Source organism: Convolutriloba macropyga, chromosome 14 (assembly GCF_964194025.1).
Source record: "Convolutriloba macropyga chromosome 14, txConMacr16.3, whole genome shotgun sequence".
NCBI lineage: Eukaryota > Metazoa > Xenacoelomorpha > Acoela > Convolutidae > Convolutriloba > Convolutriloba macropyga.
The window spans coordinates 47,555,443-47,571,666 of record NC_134481.1 but is presented as its reverse complement, the minus strand read 5'-3'; the positions used below and the strand labels follow the sequence as shown (position 1 = coordinate 47,571,666).

Here is a 16,224-nt window from a genome sequence, read left to right as displayed (position 1 = left end):
GCTTCATGGTGTGAAGGGCGGTTTTTAATCGTAAATGTTTGACCCACCTTAGTCACCCCCGCCGTCATCCCCTCTCAACACTCATTGCCCACCCTCCATCAGCTGTCGGTTTGAACCCCACTCTCATCTAGCCTTCGCAACCGTACCCCCATTGCTTGAACCCCCCCCCCCCAACGCTTGCCCCGCCCCATACACACAGGGTCACCCGTTCCTAATGCTAGCATCCCTAAGCAACAGCTGTCTGCTACTGAAGCCAACCGCTCCCGCTCGGAGGGCATTAAGTTCTCTTAGAGCCATATGCCTTGCTACACTCCGGGAATGCGATTCACCAAAACTGTTTTGAGGAGACAGCTTCATGGTGTGAAGGGCGGTTTTTAATCGTAAATGTTTGACCCACCTTAGTCACCCCCGCCGTCATCCCCTCTCAACACTCATTGCCCACCCTCCATCAGCTGTCGGTTTGAACCCCACTCTCATCTAGCCTTCGCAACCGTACCCCCATTGCTTGAACCCCCCCCCCAACGCTTGCCCCGCCCCATACACACAGGGTCACCCGTTCCTAATGCTAACATCCCTAAGCAACAGCTGTCTGCTACTGAAGCCAACCGCTCCCGCTCGTCCGTCCTTTGAGAGCAATTTGCCCACGTTTTTCGGTTATGTTAAATTAGTAAGACCGAGTGACAAGTTGATATAATTGAGGGTGGCAAAGATCAAAAGTTCAATGAATTTTTTGAAAGAAATATATCCAAAGAGCCATTAGGTTGACTGAAAACGTTAATTTAGTAAAACGGATCACGAGTACAGACCATTAAATTGATAAATTAGACCTAAAACAATGAAAACTAAAAAGAATCAAAAACAAAAAAATGGATTCATAGTCAATTTGAACTGTAGTTTCTCTGGCAGATCCTAGACTAGTCCTAGACCTCCTGCTTTTTTAAAAGACAGAGTTTATCATCCCCGCCTCGTCTTCTAATCGAGTTCTGATCTTTTACTAACTTGTACTGGTTATAAAAGCGCTTGCCTAAATGACGTTTAGGCGTCGAGTATGATTTTATGCTGTATCTAATCAATGCGGACAGAAAGGGACAATGGTTAGGGCCGCTCTCTATTTTTAATCAGTTCAGACAATTTTTCAGCAAATATTTTGTAATTTTAGTTGATTATATAAAACGAAGTCAGCAAGTATTCACGAAAACGCTCTACTATACATGGGTTGAAAAGATTCAAGTTTTGAAGAAAAAATTGATTCATTTATCACTAAAGCGGTTGATTTCAAGTTAACCAGGCAAATATTGTTGTGAAAATATATCATAAAGGAAATAGAATCAAGAATCAGCACTCTAAATTAAGTGAAAGGATCGGCATTTCGCTGGTTACCTAAGCTGCAAAATGGTAGTTTTGCGTTGTGTATCTAAAAAAACCTGAGAGGATGCGATGCTCTCGGTTGCGTTAACTTAAGTGGACCTTCATTGACTTTGACCAGATTTTTTTCGTCGCGCTTTTTCGAAAAGATCAAATATTTGAGTTGTTTTTGTTTATATCAAAAGTTGTTTATATCGACTTAACAACGGTTTGTGGTAAAATGATCAATTGATTTTTACTCCATCTCGATGTAGGGTGGGCGAATTTGTTCTTGGAAGTAATATGAGTGAGCTGTTTGAGATGCAAAATACGCACTAAAAATGCTAAGGTATATTTACTGCAACTCATTGTAAACGTGTGTTTTTATGCAAAATTTTTGCTTGGCCGGTTTTGCGATTTTTTTTCTATAACGTTCTTTTACACGTTTAGTGACTTTCTCACTCTAAACTTTTTGATTGTTTTGTGCCATTTGAATTGCGCACATTCAGAAATAAAGTCAATTGCTAAAATAAAGACGATGACGAGCGCCGAACGTATATGACGTGATGTGTAGAGGTTTATGTCTCGGATTCTCATCCGAGATGTCACGGGTTTCAACCCCTAACCAATCTGAAGTTTTTGCACCATAAAAGTTTTTCTAGCCTCTGCCCCTTTTAATTGGTTTTGCTCTGCCTGTCGTTCGAGAGCTATTTGCCAGACGTTGGTCCGTTTATGTTTTTTTTCTTGGAATCCATCCGGCAAAAGAATTGCCTTCAGTGGTCTTCTCTTGTCTAAAGATAATCTCTAGTTTTAGGTTCATTTTTGGTCGAAAATACGAAAATCTCAAACACTAAGGCACGTCAGTCTTTTGTTCAACGTGTTGACGTGTCAGCGTAACGGCTGCTTTAAAGTCAGATATACTGCAGGAGTGATATGCATTTATGAGAGCGTTTTCTACAATAAAACAGCCTTTCTTGTTCCTTGACGATTTGTTCAACTTTCTCCGAGTGTTATGACATATAGTTTTGTAATAGTAATAGTTTTGCTGTTTTTACATGTGAACTTCTGAAGCTGCACTAAACTTTGTTTCCAATAGTAGCCCAATTTCGTTTGTTGTTGAACTCTCGACTGAGATCTCATCACTAGGAGCTGTTAGGAAGTACTCTATCTGTGAGAATCGTTTTGAGGTAATGCCACATGTAACGTCATTGTGTTAGATGGTGTTTCTTTTCCTTTTCACATTTGTATGCAATTTCTCGCAGGTTGACGTTTCTCGAGCTAATCGCATTAGCAAAATATTTGTAAACTTTAATTAGTGTAATTTTTAGATAATCGAAAAAATGGCAAGTGTTCAGAAGGTTTATTGATTTAAAGCTACTTTTCGTGACTAATGAACATGATGTAAAGATAGCATTTTTTCGTTTTTTCGTACGTTAGTTTTAAAACCTATTTTTGGCAAAGTAATTATAACATTTTTGTTATATCGGTTTTTTGAACAAATGTTATGGTCTGAGTTACCTCTTCGAAATATGGAATAGATGAGAGAATTTTTTGTAAATATCGGTAGAGACAGAAGCATTGTTTGATAAGATACAATTATTCCCTTGACTGATTTGTTAGATATAGCGATGGTAATTTTTCAGGTGGGTTATGGTTAAATCTATGTATATATCTATATCTTTCTCTCTTTTCCAAACACGATGAACCTTGTCAACTTCTGATGCAAATCGGACATATATTACTTGTGGGTATGTAGCAAAGTTCATGAATAACCATCCAGATTTGCGCCGGAGCTATTGAAAGAGGAACTCGTATTATGGGAGGGTCTCTCTGGCCTCTATTCCTGCTTGTGGGATGTCTGATCTTCGGTCGAGGGTTGAGGGCAGATTCTGTGCAATCGTTGTCCTCGCAAGGATTCCATGTCTTGCCAAACTCGATCATCAAAATAGAAGAAGCATTGGCCAAGAATGCGACCATTTTATTTCCACCTGACATGCGCAGCAATCAACAAAGTGTTCACACCTGTGCCGACAATTGTTTACAGGCAACTGTTTCCTTCCCCTCTCCCGCATTCATCCAGTTGAAATATAACCATCCATAATTGAGATGTTCATAATAACCTTTTATAACATTTTAACTTATTAGGGTCAGTACCACCTCTTATGAACATTGTAACGATTATTCGAAAAATTAATGACCCAATTATTAATTTTATGATTATAGGCAACGATTATTAAAACATAAAAGCTCACAAGGTTTTTTACTCATGGTCGTGAACCCCTCCCCCCCCCCCCCCCCCAAAAAAAAAACACAAACAAAAAACACACGGAGTGAGGTGGGAAAGAGACAGTTTTGTTTACAGTTATCAAAGTGCAATCTGTTTGTGTTTTCTAAGAAGACTTCTAAGTGTGTTCTCTTTGACTGTAAAGAGCCCTCGGTTTGTGAGTTTGAAGACAACCATTCGATGTATGTGTCGGCTGTGAGGGTGAAACAGAAGCAAGAAGGCGATACTGCCAGTAAGAGTAATCAACACGCTCACAAAGGTTGGTTTTATTGGGATGGGGTATTATTAAATTATTACCATTATTTACATTAATTAATATTATTTATGATCAACGTAATTATTATTATTTACGTAATGGTTATTATTTACATAGTTTTAGTTAAAAATTGAGGCTGATTTATTTGTACAGAAACCAACTCTCAGTTGTTTCATCTACTTAATTTTGTTTATTCCTTTTACTGCTATCAACTATGTCGGCTAATTCAAGCCCTTTCAACAGACTACTGCCCATGGTGTTTCTTTTTACCTATCTCGGGCTTCTGAGAGACCTTTTTTGGGAACGGGTTTGGTAGCGAAAGTCAAACGACCTCAAACTTAAAAACGGACGGTTTACGGTTGCTTTTGTTTTCACCTGTAATTTAATTTCCAACATTTCTTTTTGGCTCCATGTCAGGTATCATGTTTAATTGCTCTTGAACGAGGTAATGGGTTCGAATCCCGTTGAGGGCACGGTTTTTTGCACCCATAAAGAAAAATTGATTTCATTTAGTTAATCAGTTGAGTTTACTTTTTTGTCTGTTTAATTTGTTTGCCTTTAGTACTCTTTAGAAAAAGATGCTTTAGTTTTCCTCGATATAATTTTCTCTACGAACATTCATTTAAATGATCTTAAGTCCTTTGCATTATTTTTGTGTTAAAATGTAGATGAAAATGGTCAACTGTAGAAACCTTTTTTGAAAGTTTGGGACAAGTTTTGGACGATTGGCAACCATCTTCTTTCAGTTGCTATTACGAAATTCGAATCGTCAAAAGCAAACCCCTGCACCGAATAAAAATAAGTTGCAATTTGTTTAATCATGTGTGCCATAATTTTTTATAGGACTTTTAAAAGTTGAATTGATTGTCCCCGTAACACCTGGTCTTGTTTTTCCTGCACGACAATTTTTTGCTTCAAGTTTTCTTTTTGCTAAATGTATTTTTGCCCCGCCCTGTGCGAGTGACTTGAGAATCGCCAACAACAATTCATATGTTATATAAAGTACGGGCTTCCTCTTTTGTACAATTAGATTTGAAGGTGAACTCAGCTTTAATTTCATAACTGAGGACATTCTGATCGATAGTATAAATGAGTCAATTTTTTCAATCTTGTTAATCAATCAGTCTGTTAATTTGTTTGTTTGATTTTTTAATCAAAATTTTAATGCGTCATCTTCATTTTCTCTACATCAGATGCGTCTACGCTAATATGGTTTCTATAAATGGCTGAGACGTTTTCTAACGCATATCTGTAATCGTATTCATCTTATTCTAATGGAATTGTATCCAAATGGGTATATTTTCTCAACTTCGCTTATTTCCATCGAAAAGGTTAAAAAGTCAGGTTCCGCAATGAATTTGAAAGAGTGCTTAATTGCTCCTCTAAAAATAATTAAAGGTTTTATTTTGAGAGCTACCAGAACTGCATGAAAAGTATAAAATGTAAATGAAAAAGTATTGGTTCAAGCTCGATCAGCGCTTTTTAAATTAGAATTTCAGAGCTCAATTTTGACCCCTTTTTGTCTTGAAAAGGTTTAAGTCATTGAATGAATAAAACGGCAGATGATATTGTTAGTTACTTCGAAAGACAATCTATTATTATTCCCCTGTTTGCGTGAAAAACCCGTAGGTTAACTTATTTTCTTAAGTTAGATTCCATTTTGAATTTTAACTGTTCTCACCTTCAAAATTGATTTGGGGGCCGCCTGAATTTTGTGCTAGCCTGTTTTGTTTGGATCTATATCTTCTGCGGAATGATATAAAAGTGGCACCATTGAAAAACTCTTAAAAACTGAATCGGTTCTTGAAGCATTTTTTTTGCTCTTTTTGGAAAAGTGTAAAGTTTTCAAAATTTTTCTCAATTCTGAATTTTTCCTGCTTTTATGAGCTTATGTACTTCAATTTAAGTGAATAATGCTTGTTAAGGGCCGCCTTCATATACTCAAACGGCTGTTATTGAGGTGCTTCAATTTTTTTGCAATGCAAAAAATTTGTATTATAATGGTGCTGTCTTTTTTGGAAGATGAGCTCACACATTCTGTTGATGACTGCTAGCGTCGAAACAGGATAAACAAGTAACTTGGAGGTCTTTATTTGCTGTAGAGACCTTAAGTGTTGTTTTCAGAGCTAATTTGTTGAGAAATGAAACGTTCATTATTTGGGCCCAGAGTGAGGCAGTTTTTTTTCTTTTCTTGGTCTCTTTTTGTGTGTTTTGGGTCTTCAAATGATGTTAGTTTTAGTATGCAGTGACCAGATACAAGTGGAAAAGTTTGTGTTTTTGTATGGTAGTGTCATTTCAAGCAAATTTTATCAATTAATCTCGAACAAAATTATTGTAAACGTGTGACTTCGTGATGCAGCAGTTTCACTTACTGTTTTCGCGCCTGTGTTCTAGAACATTCTTTCGTCAATTCTCGAGGGACTTATTCAAGCCTGAATTTTTGATTTTTGTGATCTCATTTGGCCTCATTTAGAAAATTAATCTTGCTAAAAACAAAACGATGGTAATTTATGGCGTTTCATGGCTCGGATAGCTTCGTCGCTTACACACGCTTGCGGCTCAAAACAGCAATAGAGAGATATCTCAACTAAAATGGTACAGTCAAGAGAAAAAAGTGCTAAACCAGCACTTAATATTGTACCCTTTTGGAAACGACCCAACCTAAACCCCAACATCCCTTGGGAAAAGTGGAGAACGAATGTAAAGCTCTGAATTATTATCGCTTAATTTAACAGTAAGTTGGACACCTTTTTGGCAGCACATCCTACTGCACTGCGTAACAAACGCGCCGAAGACACCTGTCATAGAAGAAGTAGATAATCCTACAGCGCAGTTGACGAGAGACAGAATGGCAAGGTATGCGCGGGCAGAGGCACGATGGGAATACGAATGCAGATTGGCTGATCATGTGGGTGCACTTTGAGGAAATACAAAGGAGTTATGGGAAAAATTGGAAGTTATATTCATGCGGCCTCGAAATATCGCATGTGATCGATTCTTTTTGTTGACTAGAAGACAAGCCAAGAGAGAATCAATGGAACAGTTCCACTTAGCACTCGGCGAACTTGCAGAACACTGTAAACTCAACGCTCTGGAGGACAGTCATTTTCATTTCAAACATGAACAATCACATAATACAGAAGGAGTCATTGAAAGATACACTGGATCCGATGGAAGAACTAGACAAAGCAATGTCCTTAGAAATGGGAAAAAACAAGCACAAATTCGCGGTGAAGATAAATCAATGATAAGAATTGTTGGACGTACGGAACCAGTCTTGAACTTTGGAGGGAGACAACATCGGAGAAATCGTTAAAACATAACTTTCAACAATCGGCCCACGAATGATAGTAGAAACTGCTTACAGAAATGGAGCCTCAATAACAAAACCGTTTGCTCCGCGACAGTTGCAATATGCAGGAAGTGCAATAGGCAAAATGGTGTCGCAAGAATGTGTCGTTCAACAGTGAACAAAACAGCAAAACAAAAAAAATCGGTGAACAACATGCGAAGAAACAGCACTGAACAATAATCAGAGCGACACCAATCAAGTGAAATTGGACATGGATCTACATTCGACATTCGAAAGCTCCAGTGATGACCATGGCATCAATTTTACTTTGGATGAATCTGACACTGAGCCAAACGAACCAAAATATCTATTTACGAATTTGGGAAACCGTGGATATAATATAATGGTTGACACGGGTAGTATAGTATGTCTAGTCACAAAACGAATAGCCAGAGAAATCGACGAGGCAGATAGTAATGCATGGTGGCGCCCCACGACGAACAGGACACATTTGAAACCCTTTAACAACACGCCAATTAAAAGTTTAGGGACGCTGCATTGCGACGTCTAGAATTAAGGGAGAGAATTAGGTTTTTGATCATCAAAAACTTTCGCGAATTTCTATTTTTTTAAGTGTATTTAAATTTTATAATTAATTTAATTTTCTTTGCTTCTGCTTGTCTCATGTTTCGAGCAAGGTTTATTTCTTGCGTTTTTGGTAAGCAATTTTTCGTTTTTGACAGGTCATCAAAGTGTGTTAAATACAAATGATTTGGCATGGTTTTCATAGCAATTATATTTGTGCTGTTGGTCTTTTTTAAACCAAATTTTCCGTTTTTTGGCTGATTTTCTTTGACCGGTCAATTGACTTTCCGTCCTCAAAAACAGAAAAAACTGACCTCCCAAAGTCCCCATCCACCCTCATTATAGCTAAAGTCAGCTTCCGTAAGCTGCTGGCTATGCTATGATTTTTTAAATTCGCGCAGTTATCCTGTACAAATTGTTGACGCAACTTCAAATGCGAGAGAATAAGTTTGAAAAAATCGGTGTGCTCCTCTATATAAGTTATCTCAAATTATCGCTGCTCGATCGTGATCATTTTACATTTCATTTTTCTTGGCAAAACCACTTAATTACTCGAAATGAATTATGGAAAAGTGTACTCGACGATTTATTTTTAATAACTGTGATAGCTGAGCGGAGCTGTTATTGATCTTCTTTTGGTTTTAACGAGTATTGATTTTTTTTAAAAGAAGTACATTTGTTCTGGCAGCATTATAGCCTTGTGGAAGCGAGTTTGCATTTGGAATATGAAGAGCGAGTTTGCATTGAGTGGGTGACTTTTTGACTTTGCATTATTTTTTTTCGATATAATGATGTACCTAATTGAACGTTTTGGCTGTCTTTTCGACGATTTGCTTTGTTCGTTTCATTTATTTTGGCGTTGAGTGATTGTTGGTGTTTAGTTCTTTATCTTGAATGCAGTTATTTGTAACTTAAAGTCTTTGTTTTTCGGGGTTCAATGATAAGGGAAAATTTATTTTGTTACTGATAATTGAATTGGTTTTCACTTTTTATCACCTTTTTTGTACTATTTCTTAATAAAGGCACTGTTTCAGTGTGTAATTTTACTTTTCGATTTTTGTCCTGGCCAAAAAGACAGCTCCAAAAATATCGTCAATAGCTGATATTAAATGAGCAAATTTATTCAATTTTAGTTCTATCATTTTTTTTTGTCCTTATCATTTTTTTTTGTTTATCACAGCTTTATCGATTGGGACATTATATAGACTTTCAAATGCTCTACGTTTTCCATTTTGTTTCATTTTCTGAATTATCAGCCTTTTCTAACTAGAATGTTTGAAAATTCTCGTGTCCTACTTTTTTTAAGAGACGTAATTCATTTCAAGAGACGTAATTAATTTTTAGTGCTCCTTATCAATTTTTTTGTTTATCACAGCTTTATCGATTGGGACCATTATATAGACTTTCAAATGCTCTACTTTTTCCATTTGGTTTCATTTTCTGAATTATCAGCCTTTTCTAACTAGAATATTTGAAAATTCTCGTGTCATACTTTTTTTAAGAGACGTAATTCATTTCATCAATGTTTTTCTATCGGCAAACAATTTAAAAGGAATTTGTTGAGATGCTAAGATCAAAATGTCAAAAAAATTTTGAATTTTTTCCTTCGAATTTTTACCGAAAAAAGTTTATACTACAGCAGATCAAATTATTGTAATTCTATCTGACGATTGTTTATTCTGGAGTCGTTCTATGTGTCTGAACTCTTGAGGTCATCTGGATCCACCAAGTGAAATGAGTAGGCTGCCGATTTTTCAGTTTAGTAGTTTTTGTTAGTCTTAAATATATGACTTTCACATTTTTTTTCATTTTTTACCAGATAGTTTGTTTCTGCTAAGACATAGCTTTATTGTTGATAATTTTTTCTGCGACTTGTTTTCCTTAACTCAGGAATATTGTGATTGGGATTTAGGTGCAAATTTGTTTAGGTTACATAATTTTTAGGTTACTTTTTAATCGTTTTTTAATTTATACGTTGCTTTTTTCAACGATGACTATGCCAAAATATTCTATTTACTAGGTTTCAAGTTACCAAATTGGCAATCATTATCAAAGTGATACTTCTGCTTAAAAATAATGATTTTGAAAAGAATATTTTGTCAATTTCAACTGCTTCTCGTTCTTTCCTTTTTTCGCAACTATTGTGATCAAGTTGTCCCTCCTCCTTATTTTGTGGTGGGATTGTTTTTTTGTCGGGAAATGTTAACGCTTCGTTTGATCATGGCTGAATTCTTCAGACAATGTGTATTATTTTGTTAATATTTTTGTTTACGACCGTATGACGTAAAGCACTTTTGAATACTGCTTTGTTTTCATCCTTTCATTGAATTGCGTGCATGACGTCATTTTTTATTCTTAGTGGATCGGGTTTTCTTATTCATTCGTGTGATGAAATTTTGCTCACATATGACTTGCTGCACTCTCAGAAATGATAGTCGTTTTTAAAGAGACCCTTGCGTGCTTTAATTGATGGTGATACGATCAACTTATTAAATGTTACTCTAATTGAAGCTTTTTGAGGGAAACTAATAAAAATAACACAAGTTGTACAATTCCTTCTAATTGAAGTATGACATCACAACAGTTAGTTATAAAAAATGAAATTTTTCTGGTTTGCTGTGCTGTAATTCGGGACTGCGGGTCTATTCGAGCTTTTTTATGGCAGTTTGACAGCTATTTTTTTGTTATTAGTTGACTTTCTTATGATTAGAATTCGAAACACAAAATCCTCTAAAGTGATATGTGGGCTTTTACAAATCCTCCAGTTTTTCTGTAATCGAATTCACAGCCTTATCTTATAACTTATCTAAAATTAGCTGACAATGAAAGAACTGAAGGTGCACGCGAGTTAATAAAGGTATAGTATGCTGTTTTTTAATGATCTGTGTTCAATGCAACGGGTGAAAAGATGAGAGATTTCATTTCTATTAATGGTCATTTCTTTGAACTCTTTTATTAACCTGTGAAAGTAATTATTTGGAATTTCTGCGTTTCAATTATTTTGGGAGAAAAAACTTTGATGATGGCCATTGACCTTTTTGGGGTATTTTAATATTTTCAATCATCAATGTAATGCGGCCATAAATAATTGAGCTTTAATAGCTCTTAATACCACAATGGTTAATCATTTGCTTTGGAATCTACAGATTACAACCATGGAGTAATTTTTCCGCTATGATCACTTGAAAATTGTTCGATAATGAAGATCTTTTGGTTGTTTTTTTGGTTGAATGTTAGATTTTCTAATTGCTATGTTCAATTTGCTTTGCTGTAATAATGCTCTTGTTTCCAATTTTGATGCAACGGTAACAAAGACTGCGTTTTTTTTAACGTACTGTCATTAGGTGTGACATAATGTGACAATGTTATTTGCCTCATTAGCCAAATTTATTAAAAGTGACATTTAACTATGAAACTAAACGTATTGTTTATGCGAAATTATTATTATTATAATACGTGGGCGCAGTGCAGTAGCTTCGAGGTCTTTCAAATAAAAGTATGTACGGAAAAATTTGTCATTGAGTTTTTTTGTCAAAGCGTGAAAGCGTGCCTCGTTTATGTTAGTCGGTTTCGGTACAAAAAGTGCAGGCCTTAGCAGGCAAAATAGCAGTCGCCTTTTTGTTTTTGCTTTGAAAGAAAATAATTTACTGATGCGACGTTAGGCGTTTTCTGCCAACAATTAATTATGGTGAACTTTAAGGCGTATTTGTTCACATGAAAGAAATTTGTAATCGACGCCTGAAATTGATGACCTTTAATTTCTATGGAGCCATTTAAGAGGGGAAATTTGCTATAAATGGAAAAAATAGACAGTCGTACGTCTTTGTGGTTGATGTTATTTATAACACTGATGTGGAAGATCTGCAGAATTGATATGTTGCTGAAACTTGTTCATGCTTGTTGCGAGTAGTAATTTTAAAGGTGCTCAAAAATGTCTGCTGGGAAATAAGAGCCGAGCATACCGTCAAAAGTTGATCCTTTTTAATAGATTTTTGCATTCAGAGAGAAGCCTGTAACTTCTTGAACGCTTCTTTTAGAATTCAATTTTGTCCACTCGTTTGCATTAAAAAGATGGCGTTTCAACAAATACGAATTTTTGAGTTATCAGAATTGAAGACTTGAGGAACAAGAAAGAAAAAATGAATGTGAAATGTCATTAAATTGCAAAAGCTATTTTCTCTTGTACATTCTTGTACTCGAAAATGTCACTATTACCCACGACTTTTTTAAATTCCGCTGAAACAAATTTTGTAGCAATTATACAAGTCATGTGATCTTTTTATGCGATTTATCGGGTCTAGGAAATAAACGCCCACGGAAACAAAACACTTAACTTAAGATAGCAAATAAACCCCCACGGAAAATGACCCCCACGGAAATAAACCCCCATTTTAAAAATGAATTTCGGTCGTGATAATTTTTTCGGTTGTGATAGTTTCATATCAAGTCCCACGGGCAACCATGGCTGAGGCATGGCCAAGCGCGCTAAATGCGGAGCTCTTTAATAGTAAAGTGGGGGTTTATTTACTATCTAAAATGAAGTGCGGGGTTTTTACCGTGGGGTTTTTTCCGCAATCGGATTTTTTGCTTGACAGATTTTTTGTCTGACCCTTCTGACTGTTGGTCCTCAAAAACTGGATGAACAGGTAAAGCCAGGGGGCCTTAAATTCTCTTAGAGCCTCACGGCTTACTGGACTTAACAATGTGATTCACCGAAACTGTTTTGGATTCATGTTGTGAAGAGCGGTTCTCGAATTGGAAGAGTTTGACCCCCCCCCCCCCCCCTAACGTTTGACCCCCCACTAACGAGTTTGACCCCCCACTAACGTCCCTTCAGGCGACGTTAGTGGGTTATGTTTTAAGATTAAGGTTGTAGGCGTGTGAGGATATTTGTGACGGTAGCGAAACTAGTTCAGACTGGTTTCAGTTGCCGGTTTTTGTAACGTCTGCGTAGCTGCTATCAACGCTTACCGTTACATTGTCTGTTGTCCACGAAAGGATCAAACTATCACAGACCGGAGAGGGAGAGCTTAAGACCAGTTGGTGAATGGCAAAGGACAACTAGACATACAAGTTTAGACAAACCGGTTCAAATCCACTATTCGTCCGATTTCATGCATCTGAGCGTAGTTACTGCTGAGATCCCTCGCATCATTTTTTTTACTTAGGCTTTTTAGGTTACCACTAAAGTGCTGTAATCTATAATGGATGTTCTTAAACCTCGCCATAGAGCGATTTTGAGTCAGTATGTTTAATCGCATAACCAATTCGGCTAACCACTAAACGCATTGTGACCAAAAACAAAAAGCGCGAATCTTGGTTCATATTGTTCTCTGCAAAATTAATTTCTTAGTAATGTTGTGAAAATGAAAAAATTTTAGCTTTTAAAGTTATATTGTTTTTGAAGTTAAGTTAAATTTGTTCAAACATCTACACATATAATTTCCAAAAAGTGTAGTGCTTTCTAATACTTCTTGTTGTAGATATTGAAATAAATATGAATGGATCACTGCGTTTTAAACTAAAAAAATGAAATTAGACAGTTAGAAAGAGCAAAAGTTGAGTTAAATAATCTTTAGAAGGAGTCAAAAATTCAACCATGCAAGTCCCAAAACCTATAACGCATTTTTCGAAATTTTTTGCTGAATCACCTACGCTAAGTATCAAATACATTGGTCTCTATCCTTTTTTCCATCAATGTAAAAGTTGAAATTCTTTTTTTGATGGGCTAATCGCAATGCATTTTTGTTTCAAAGAATTTTGTGTGAAAGAGAACATATTTAGTTCTTGAAATCACTATTTTTTGATGATGGATTTTAAGAAATTTTTTACAGGAAGGTAAGTTTCTTTTTTTAATTTAGTGAATAAGAGAAATCTTATCAGCTCTATTACCAAAATGTGAGATCATACTCTCCTCTGAATTTACTCTCGATCTTGTTTTTGTTCAGTTAGTGCATGGAAAACAAAGGAGACCATTTTCTGGAAATCATTATTTTTAGCTGGTCAATTGGGAAAGTTTTCTTCCTTTTTTCAGCATTTTTTTCTAATAACTCTTCAAAATAGATTATCCAATAAGTTGAGAAGAAAATATCAATTTGAAAGTATTATGCGCATTTTGAAACTGTATTCTATAATTAGCTCACTAGTTATGTCAGTTGTTAGAGGCCTGAAAGCGATGAATTGAATCGGTGCAATTACTTTTGAAGAAGGCAAAGTAACAAGCAAATAAATGTTTTTTTTTATTGAAGTGGATACCATTATCTGTCGTTTCGAATCTGATTCTTGGAACTTCGTCTAGTTGACTTTGACATGTAACTTTTTTTATTAATAATTACATCTTGATATTTGCATTAAATTGTAATTTTGATTAAGTGGCAATTCCAACATACATTTTCAATTCTAAAAAATTGAAAGCATTTAATTCTTTTTTTCGCTCAAAGTTAACGGATTTAGATTTTTTTAATTGCTCTTCAACGAAGTTTAACTATTGTAAATGTGTTGATCTTTTTTATGCAAATTTTTTGATTGATCGTTTTTGCGCTTTTCTTGTAGAACATTCTTTATTTCTCAAATGACTTTTGCACGCTTTCGTTCTTCATTTTTGAGTGATCTCTTTTGATCTCCCTCCGAAGTAAAGCTTGTTGCTAAAATAAAAACGATTGCAGCATAGCAACAAGCAGGGACTGATGGCTGAGCTGGCAGTGATTCTGGTGAGGGATCGGGAGGTCCATGGTTCGAATCCCAGTGTGATTAACTGTTTTTGCACCCACGAAGAAAAATGATCTAGGCTGCAGTGCCTGAATTAAATTGCCTCGCCTGTTGTTCAAGAGCAATTTTTCCGACATTAGTCGGTTTATTATTTTGATCAGTTTTGTTTTACATATTATTTGTTGTTCAGTCTTCTTAATGTTGTTTATGTATACTGATAGCGGATTTCCTGAAATACTGCCATTTCTATTTGAGCTCTTAAAATGTTATTTGTTAGCAGTTTTTCGCTATGTTTCTGTATATTAAAAACCTTTGGTTAGTTAGCAGGTTGTTTATGACCAGTGTCGGTGTCCTTTAAACATTTCACAGTTCCCTATGAGCTGAACAAGAGCAATATTATCAGCTACTAGTAAAAATCAACACTCAAGTTAGGTCCAAATCAGTACTCAAAATTTGCCAATTTTTGAAAATCTGATATACAGATTGTTCAATGAAAAAACGCAGAACCCCTTAAAAATGCTCAAGATTATCGTTCACAGTTTTGAAATAAAACCAGTTTTTATAAATGTTTCATCAAAACTTACTTTCTCTTAAATACCTTTTTTTGCTGTTTGAATATCTGTTTTGGGAGCAATTTTCTCGTGTTGATACTTAGTCGCATCATTACTTGTCATTGCGGCCAATATAGGCCACGCTGTCATTTAGCGGATTTCGATAAAGGCCAATAGTAGAGTTTCTTTTAAGTTAATGATTGGTCTTGATCAAAGTTAAAGCAATTATGTCCCCGTGTGCGACTTATTAATACAACTTTCTTGCTCATATTTTGATTAGTTTAACTTAATTTTCTACTAAAGTTCTTCGGAAAGGTCCCACCAAATTGGTTTCATTTTAAGCGTTTTCGTTTTTAGCGTCTTTATTAGTGGAAAATTTATTCTGAACAGTTTTTGTCTAAACTATTATTTTGATCGATTTGACTTTTCCAATAACTTTTTCACGCATCATTTTTTGATTACCTATATTTATCTAGTAGTCTGAAGAAACTCTATTGATATCTGGGAAAAAGTTTTAAAAGCAAGATACCTCGATAGGCCAGGCTGTGGTATAGCTGCTTTGGATGTAGACTAATAGTAGCGTTTCTGTGAAGATAATGATCGCTCTCGAACAAAGTTTAGAGCAATTACTGTCGAGGTGTGTAGCTGTTTTGCAACATTTTTGGTCAAACATTTTTTTTCTGAAGTCAAATAGATTGAAATGTTTAATTGGTCTCGAATGAGAAGCAATTTTTGTAAACCTGTGTGCCTTTTTTCTGCAAATTTTTCGCCTGACAGTTATTCTAGAATAATCATTGACTTCGCAAATGACATTTTCACGCACTTCTTCTTGGTTTAACTTGCAAGTGAGGGCAAGTGATTTAACTTGCCCTCACTCCGAAATAGATTTTGTTAGAGAGTTGATAACAAGGCCCAAATAGCCGTATGGATAATACCTCCGTCGAGGTGACGGAATCGGACTCATGAGGTTGGGGTTCGAATCCTACCTTCGGCTTATGTTCTCGCACCCTTAAAGAAAAATTTATCTAGACTTCAACCCCTAAATTAAATTTTGCCGCTTGCCATTCGAGAGGAATTTTTCCGACGTTAGTCGGTTTGTCGGATATTTGAATTTTGAGTTCTTTGATTCTTGATCTCTTGGGTTTTCTAAATCGCTCTTGGATTTAGAATTTTGAGCACTTTAACTAAAAAGAGTCTCGCAAAA

The 16,224-nt window shown here is 35.8% G+C and overlaps 1 protein-coding gene across 1 annotated transcript in view; it reads left to right on the top strand.

The window, feature by feature from the left end:
• Positions 1-2,991: 2,991 nt before the first annotated feature.
• Positions 2,992-16,224, top strand: part of LOC142353679 (uncharacterized) — a 47,853-nt gene continuing 34,620 nt past the window's right edge. Inside the window, exons 1-2 of the mRNA XM_075405988.1 lie at positions 2,992-3,388; positions 3,707-3,887. Coding sequence (XP_075262103.1) covers positions 3,161-3,388; positions 3,707-3,887 — 409 coding nt within the window. The 5' untranslated portion in view covers positions 2,992-3,160. The remainder of the gene's footprint in view (positions 3,389-3,706; positions 3,888-16,224) is intronic.